This window comes from Mizuhopecten yessoensis, unplaced genomic scaffold (genome assembly GCF_002113885.1).
Source record: "Mizuhopecten yessoensis strain PY_sf001 unplaced genomic scaffold, ASM211388v2 scaffold6719, whole genome shotgun sequence".
NCBI classification, from domain to species: domain Eukaryota; kingdom Metazoa; phylum Mollusca; class Bivalvia; order Pectinida; family Pectinidae; genus Mizuhopecten; species Mizuhopecten yessoensis.
Genome location: NW_018406690.1, coordinates 651420 through 660267, shown reverse-complemented (window position 1 = coordinate 660267; position 8848 = coordinate 651420). Strand labels below are relative to the sequence as shown.

Here is an 8848-nt window from a genome sequence, read left to right as displayed (position 1 = left end):
TCAAATTTCGTAAAAACTGTTCGTCTCTTAGATTGTAACAGACGCTGAAGTGTGATATCGCTGCGAGTAAACGCCGCGTGATGCTCAAAAAATCTCGCGTGACCACACGCTGACCTTGACCTTGACCGGTATATACATATCATCTTATTGTTTCTTTAGAACACACCTTACAACTGTAGACTTCTTTTTAAATTCCATGACAGCTTCGGTATTTGACTAAGAACGGAAATTGCAACTGCCGGTAGGCCATTGTAAAACAACCCCTCTTCTCAAATCTCTAAATGACGTCACACTTGTGACATAAAACATACGTCGTATTGACTTAGTACTAAACTCGTATCAAACACTCACACCAAAAAGTGCAATGTTTTGATAAATGCTTTTTACACATATCGGAATAAAGAAGACCATCAATGTTGTGGCCATTGGTCTTGTATGCATGTAAAACTGACCGGAATGAAAGCAGTCATCCTTCATTGATCCTATATATATTTAAAACTTCCAGGGATTAAAATATTGATTTTGCATGGTGCCGAGCGAAATACATTGAACTTAGAAAAAGACATTTGATTACACATCGTAGCTCCGTGTATAGGTAAAATTATACAAGGTACGATATGCAATGTAGGAAACTTATGCGAATAACTTTGGAATTAAATTTTAAGAATTAAACAATATAAGCGCCGTGTGATTCAACAGTGACTCATAATACCTTATCGAAACCAAACGAACTTCTTCAATAGGAGACTTCTGGTTTTCTCAAATTATAATTTGTAACAATTATTAGAACGTGGTCGTTTATCAGGTAACTGTTCCCATATCTCTTGGCACGATGTCCCGATTTTAATATGTCTACGTCATCGCCGACACGAGTTTCTTATGTCCTTTGGAGATATATAAATGTACACATGTGTAGATAGTAAAAAACCTATCGTCCCTTTTAGTGCAGGAGGGACTAGGTTGATAATACGGCGTGAACTCTCGAGCTTCACGTGGTTTGGTTACATAACGATCTGGTATTGTACGTCACAATCTTACACAGCACGCGCAGAACTCGGCCAGAGAATAAGGTCGCTGGAGTTCATCCTCATCAAATTGTAACAAACAGCGCAAAAATATTGGGAAAACCCGGCACCGTCTCTCCAACATGTTGCTGCGGATAACGGCGCTGTTATTGTGGAGAGAGTAAAGCACCGGCTGAACTCCGGTCAATAATTCTTGTTGCTTACATATCGATAACCGAAATGGACAGTGAGATGGCCTGGTTTTCACCTGATGAATACAAAGATGCTTTACCACGTACAGTATGTGTACGCTACCTCATTATAGAGTACTACATAGTGTACATATGTAGTGGGGTCGGTACTTGCAGTATTATATTAACCTTGACATTCGATAACCCCCAACTGAAATTCAGTCAGTTATATGTACGTATATCACGGCAGTGAGATGAAAGCGTGAACCTTCGGGGTTATGAGGCCAACCTCTGTATCATCCTTGGGCTTACTCATATCGATACGAGCCGGTGTCTGACTAATCGTCCCGCGACTCTGAGAAATCAGTCCTTGTAAACTGTTCAAAAGGTTTTCTGCAATTGGAAAATCGGTGACTGTTATTACCAGCAATACAGCATCGAGTGAACGGGCGGCGGTATTCAGACGTAGGGAAACGTAGCGTTGACGGACATGCATGTGATAAAGGGTATAGCCGAGTTCGGACGTAGGGGACAAAATGTATAGACGGACAAGCATGCGTTTTGGGCAGCCAGTCCAGCCGAGGTCGAACGGTCAGGGGCAGATGTAGTCTGACAGGAAGACAACCGAAACGAGGGTTGGACGATCAGACAGCTGACTCAGTTCGAAAGAAGCTGATATTTTACGGTCAGACTACTGAGGTTGGACAGACTTGAGGCTAGCTTTTATTTCACCAATTTAATCACAACCTTAATTAATAAAACATATTTTCGCAAACACGCTTACGTGGGGTATTTTGTGTTTGTATGTAAAACGTTTGTTTGTTATTGTATTTTTCTGAACTTTGTATCAAAAGATTCGAGAATAACAATCACGCTGTCAAAACAAATACGTTTCAGAATCCAGCAAGGTAGTTACATTTTGCAACAAACAAAACTATATTCACCTTAGATGTTGATAAGGTTAAGAAACGAATGATTCGGTATTTCATTTAATACAAAAAATTACAAACAATGAATAAAAAGAAGATGTCGGTTCAGTAACTTAACATTGTTTTTACCGGTTTATTTAAGTGCCATTGGAAAACATTACCGAAACGCGTGAATCTGACGCACGAAGGCAAGGCTATGCATAGCGTAGTATATAAAGTGCTATAGGAAGTGTAAGGAGCCAATGGCCTTTCGATTTCATTGAAACATTTCAAGCATGATATGCATGTTATTGAAAAACAGGAAATATTTGCACTGAAGTGTACAATGTGAACGATACGGCTTACACTGGTTGCAGCATTCCTCCGGGTTTGTGTAGCACCCAGGCATTCCTCGTCTGGGTATGGTTGGCACGTGAGGAATGCATATCTGGGTACTGGAGCTATATGCTTTTAGTAATATGGACACACATTCTTTCTGTAGGAGTTACGTGCTCGTAATTCTTATCGACCACTAATATATAAATCCAATCTTACCTGTCTCACCTGAGTTATAAGGTCACATTTGGAATTGGGTATATACAATCAGGAGCTTAAAGAGCCCGTTCCGACCGTATTCAGCCAACGTAACGCTATTGAACACGGACACCTCTTCGCTTGACATGTTCCGTCACACATAACACATTATGTTAACGCAGGAAAGGTAGCGAAGTTCGCACTACAGCAGAAAAAAACGTTACTGTATCTTTTTCATTTTATAATTTAATTAAACTCCTTATAGATAATTATTGTATTATTGTGGTCGCCGTGATATTGTTCTAGTCCTGGAAGAACAGTGATATATGATAGTTTTCCACTACTTAGTCACTGATACACTGTAAACAGTATCGCTCTCCTTCCGGGTTTAAAAAATATATCGCGGTATTTTGATTTTGCGCTTCGTAACTTACTACATTTTTGACTGAGCATGATCAAACTCATTTAGTCGAACCATCGGATATGTCGAGTACTTTTATTGGTCCCCAGGACTTCGAGTTTTTATGTACTTGATTTGGGTCTTTTACAGAAGTTTAACAAATTAAAGTCTGGCATCCGAATCAATTTAATTTACATCACTTCATGCTACCAAGATTTGACAACGGGTCTACTTGTTTGATTTGGTTTGTCTGATGTAATGAGGAAGTTAGGAGGCTGGACATCAACGTGTGGACCTTTTACATTTGAAGGCTCATACTACACAAGACACCGCCTTACTGTGGTGCGCATGCGAGGCAACTTTCATTGATGTATCGTCATTTATAGAAAGTTAACACGGGACGGGTAAATAATGACATGGATGGTTGTCATTTAAACAGAGACACTGACCTTAGATGTAGGCACATAAAAACAGTATGACACACCGTCTCGTAGTGGTCACATGCGTCTGAGGTTTCATTAAGATATCAAAGTTAAAAAAAAATCAGCCCTGGAATATGAAAGTGATGCACAGACGTACGCACGAACTTAGCACGGGTAACAGTAACATGTCTAACACAGAACTTCTTATAGAATCCTACTATGTGCATTGACCATAAAGGCTGAGTTCTAGTGTATTGCCTCACAGACGTCTGTTTACACCCTATTTACGCTGTGCAGAGTAGATGCTGGATTCATAGCAACCGGTTTCTAAGGAAGCAACTTCCGCGACCACGAACCAATCACGGCGCTGCTTACGGAGATGACCTCGGAGGCTCCGCCCTCAGTTGAACAAAGAACGTAGTAGCAACGTGACAGATAAAGAGAGAGAGGGGACTAGCGAACTGTCGGGAGGTTCTGTGCTATTCGTACGTCGATTTCTCACTGCATCATTACAAATCATGACTCTGCCCGAAGGCACGGAAGCTTCAGCTGCAATTTGCAACAAGTAAGTGAACATTCCACTCCATTTTTCCTATTTCATAACTATTTTTCGTAGCACGCTACGTATGTAAATATGTATACACATGTATATGTGACCTATAAACGATACACGGCTTAGTAGTCCGTCTGGGACAAAGAACGCGTATATGGGGATCGACTTCAGCTAGCAATGCAAAATGGAGAAAATAACTGCAACATATTTCGTCCTGATAAACCTGAACAGAGTATTTGCAAGTTTGCAATATGGAAATATAAGCCAACAGCTGTCTTGCAACAGTTGGGGTCGAGACTTGCAAAATGTGACTTATTAGAATTCGTTAGTTCATTTGCATATTTTAATCAATCTATAGAAATTAGTTCACGTTTACTATCACCATGCTAATGTTTTCATCATCGTTATGGTTGCATCAGCACTTTGAACTTTTGCTCTGGAACTGTCCGTCGTCAAAGTCGAACGAGGTCACGCGCACTGACTTGCGTCATTCTGTCGTCTGCAATGTTGCAAGTGCAAACGCAAATGAAAAGTATCAAAACAAATAATCTCTATTTGAGAAAATCAAATATAAAAAGGTTGAAAGACGCAGAATGTCTCACTTCGTAACTTTCTTTCTTTGTTTCTGCTTGGCTGGGAACAGCTGATCTGATGTGACCTATGTGATTTGCATAATTGACTGTGAATATTTAGTAGCTGAGCGTGACGTCAATATAAGACTTAATCTGTCCATTTATAGAATAAAACGAGGTGTTGACGTGTCTACGGTAACAGATGAGACGGGAAAATCAAATGCAATTAAATGTTCATTGTTGATTCTAGGGTTGGTATAAAATATCGGTATCCAAGCAAAGGGGTAGATTGTAGAATATTTGAGGAAATTCCGAGGGTCTATCCCGGCGAGCGGGGATCTCCCCCTCTGACTCACGACTGCCACTGTTTTGCTGTGTTTATCTTGGTGATTGACCGACATACCAGAGCACGACCTACCAAGGGATATCATTTACTCAGTGCCATTTAATATTTTTTGCAGAAAACCGATGAATTTCGGCAATATTGTTAAAGATTTCCTTATGCGAGCGTCCGAGGAGGAACGAATCACTTTTGGGGTGTATGGATGTGCGAAACTAATGGAAGCGTAAGTGTTATTTTGGACAAAACATCGTTTCGAGACTTACATTTAAACTATCAATAATCTTAAGAAGTCTTGAAACTAATGGAGCGTTTAGTGTGCAAATACTTTCCATGTTGTTATAAAATTGCGTTTCGGACGCTGTGTTTCTTGTATTTTTTTTAACAAGAGAAGATTATGCCTATCTATGTTTTTGTAAGATTATAGAAATACACATGTAGATACATATCAGTTATTAGATTTTTAATATCTTGATTTCATCAATGATTTTAAAGGTCATACAACTTCCATATTACAGTATATGCTATATGATTGTTCACGTTATTTCTCTTGCATTGAAATTGGTATTTATATTTCTGTTCAAAAGAAAATTGACGTTGAAAATAAAATCGATCCATTATTTGATATGTAGTTTACAAAACTTATTGCACTCTCTGTGTCTTCTACAGGAACCCTGACTCTGTGGGGCTGTGTGTCCTGGCCAAGGCCGTACCTGCCGATGTCTCGGTGGACATACAAAACACCCTGATGGAGGCGCATTGTGTAGAGCACAACGTACGCGTCCTAAAGGTCAGTACACTAATGTGTGGGTAGTTAAATCAGATAGGTATGGATTAAAAGGACTTTAATGTGGATAACTGGCTAGCATGCGCTTTGTCATATCAACAACTTACTATCAGACTTTGACATGTGTATCACTAGTTATCACGTGCTTTTTTTTCTCCATATACAACTAGATAGCACCTGTTTTTGCCTTTACATCAAGAAAACTAGCTACCTGATGCATTTCTCATAATTCATGTCGACAACAGTTTAGCACGTACGTTGTCATGTAGATAACTAGCTGACACGTGCTTTTTCGTACAGAGAAAATTAATTCATGTGCCTAGCCATATAGACAACTAAATGTTTTCATAAAACAGCCCTGCTTTCACGTGTTTTGTAATGTGGACAACTAGTTAACAGTTGCTTTTTCGTACAAACAATACGCAAGCAAGTTCTGTATTTTGTGCACTACAAAGACTGCAAATACACCTATCCTGAAATCAAGGTTGCTAACTCTGTTCCCAGAGTCCAATGACCCCGTTCAAGAAAACTTGTAATTTTGTCATAACCTTTCATAGTATGACGCCGGGAGCAGTCTAGATCGACAGGAAAATATTTTGCTTTAAATTGATGTATGATTTGCCCTTTAAAATGCAACACAATTTTCGGTAGACTTCATAAAACAACGGAAAAAGGTCGAATTTCAGTTGGGCGGACAGTGTGCTGTCCACGGATGACAAGCTAAATCCCTAGTGGGTAACGCAAAACACACAAACCTACTATGAGCGATTTTGACAAAATCACATGTTTTCTGGAACTTGGTCTTAGCAACATTGATTAAATAATAGGTGTATTGACAGACGAGGCTAGTGCCTGTGCACGTGCTATGCCATGTAGACAACTAGCTAGCACGTGTTTTCTCGAGTAGACAGCTAACTAGCATGTGCAGTGTCATAAAAACAACACGCTAACACGTGGTTAGTTAACTTGACGTATAGTTAGCTGTCCTTTGTCATCGAGTCAGTTATATGAACGTACGTCAATTTTAACAAATACAAGTGATGTTTGGCTTGATTCTTTGTTCAGTTTTAAAGTAGATACGCTTAGCTGGTGAATTTACTCACCGACTTCGACTCGGTCCGTCATGATACTGTGGAAAAATGTGTAGGAGGAGTTTTTGTGATGTAAACAGGTGTTCGGTGGCGAGGTCGATGTTGACAGCCGCTTTACGTGCTACATGACAGCTCTGACGGGTATGTCGCGCTCGGAGCGGCTGTTGTATCTACGTCGATCGTAAACAAGGTTTAACCAGCAAGTATCAAATACAGGGGTCTGTGCGTCAAAAAAAAGCAAGCCTGCGCTCAGACAGTTACCTTTGTTTTAACACGTGACACCCAATTGACCAGTATGATGGTACCGGACTCGACCATCTTTTTGTATTAGAAGTCAACATTGATTTGCACTTTTTGGTAAATTATTGACTGTATCATCCATTACTCCGTTTGTAGGTGGACAGCTCCGAAAAGCTTGAGAAAATACTGTCATTGCATTACAAGAATAACAAGGAGGGCAGCCCCCCGCATCGGCCGCCTGCTGAATACACGTGCATTCTCGTGCAGGTAGGCATCATCCGAGATATTGATCTAGCATGCAATCTTTAAAAAGATATAATTATCTCAACCAAATTGATATTGATTGATATTGACAATTTCAAGTTGTTTTGACGTAACATTGTATTATTGTATGATTCTAGCACGCGAAGAAGGAGGTTCCGGCGGACGAGATGTTGTTGGCATGTTGTGACGAAATGATGACAGACGGTGTCCTCTTTCATCACCCGTTACAGCTTCCGATTTGAACATGCCGTCCTCATCGTCATCCACGCCATACTACCTTCCAAGGTGAATGTCTAACTATGAACATGTTAATACCTGTTCAAACGGAACCATGAAGTTTATTGCTATTTGGCGTGCAGCTTGCTGTGGTTCATGTTCGACACGTTTGTTCACATAGATGACCTTGACCATCATTGTAGGAGAATGTAGTTTACGATTTAAAGACGTCATTGATCATTTTCGAAGTTAAAATCCGTAATAAAGACCATTCATAATATGGTCGAACAAAGCACATCTTCTAGTACGCAGAATGTACTTTAACAGTATCTAACTACTGTTAAATCGCCCCTACATAATGTATTAAAATAGCATCGGATAATGATATTTCCTGTTAAAACTCAGTTTGTAATATATATGGTGTTTTTTCTTTATTCCAGGAACTATCGCTGGTGATTGCAGTTTGATCTCCATGCTAACTGTTACTCCCTACTGAGCGAAGCGATTACCTGGCTAAGGACAAGGTTTGGGGTCACATCCAGCCAGGCCACCGGTCAACACAATAGCTCCTCCGGTCACTAGTTCCAGTACCCCGGTCAGACACCCAGACAAGGACAGGTGGTCCTTCACACGCTGTAGCAGTAACTACACCGGAATGGGCGAGCCGAGGTCACCCATCTGCTGTCGGGGTACCATTGGCGCTTATATTATTTAAGCAATACGGGGAGAGCAACAGTGGTTAGTTTAACTCCACGCACCTCTCACCTGGTCTCGGTAGCAATGGAATAGTGGCACAGGTGACCCAGCGATCGGGAACCACCGTATAACAACCGGCCACTATAAGCAATACTGGACAATGTGAAGAAGCAATAAATAATCCACTATAAACGGTGATAACACTCATCATGAATTGAAGACTTGTACATTTCGTTGTCAATACCATCAGCAAATGAGCACAGTCATTTAGTCTTGCATATTCATTGTCATCATAAAAAGTCATTGAATAAAATATATAACTCATATTGTGAGTAATCTTGTTTATTATATCGGTCCAATAAACCAGGTATTAATGGAGGAAGCTTGGTACTACAGAATGTCTTCTCGAGAACTGTGTGTCAATGAAACAACTATTTATTTAAAAAAATAAAAAAGATCCGTTTATAAAGACGGTAAAAGGCCTTTTTCTTCAGATATTGGCATACAAGGTCTGTAAGTTTATGGTTTAAGGAAGACTGGTGCCTGGGAAGACGCTGAAAAGACGAGTGGGGAAGTGAAAAAACCCAAAGACCCTTAACGTTGCTATGGGGTAAACAAATCTATTTCGGT

General features: G+C 40.1%; 1 protein-coding gene across 1 annotated transcript; it reads left to right on the top strand.

Moving 5' to 3' along the window:
- Positions 1-3851: 3851 nt before the first annotated feature.
- Positions 3852-8544, top strand: LOC110452553 (growth arrest and DNA damage-inducible protein GADD45 alpha-like). Its single transcript, XM_021501161.1, has 6 exons — positions 3852-4024; positions 5046-5150; positions 5594-5714; positions 7199-7309; positions 7444-7591; positions 7963-8544. Exons 1-5 carry the CDS (start codon positions 3978-3980, stop codon positions 7546-7548), a joined length of 489 nt encoding a protein of 162 aa, XP_021356836.1. The 5' UTR covers positions 3852-3977; the 3' UTR covers positions 7549-7591; positions 7963-8544.
- The last annotated feature ends 304 nt before the right edge of the window (positions 8545-8848 follow it).

Bases quoted from the DNA above. Each gene is read 5' to 3' on its own strand.
- LOC110452553 (XM_021501161.1), top strand. From the start codon at position 3,978: ATGACTCTGCCCGAAGGCACGGAAGCTTCAGCTGCAATTTGCAACAA. The intron at 5,151-5,593 runs GTAAGTGTTATT...TGTCTTCTACAG, and splicing joins TGTGCGAAACTAATGGAAGC to GAACCCTGACTCTGTGGGGC. The intron at 5,715-7,198 runs GTCAGTACACTA...CTCCGTTTGTAG, and splicing joins ACAACGTACGCGTCCTAAAG to GTGGACAGCTCCGAAAAGCT.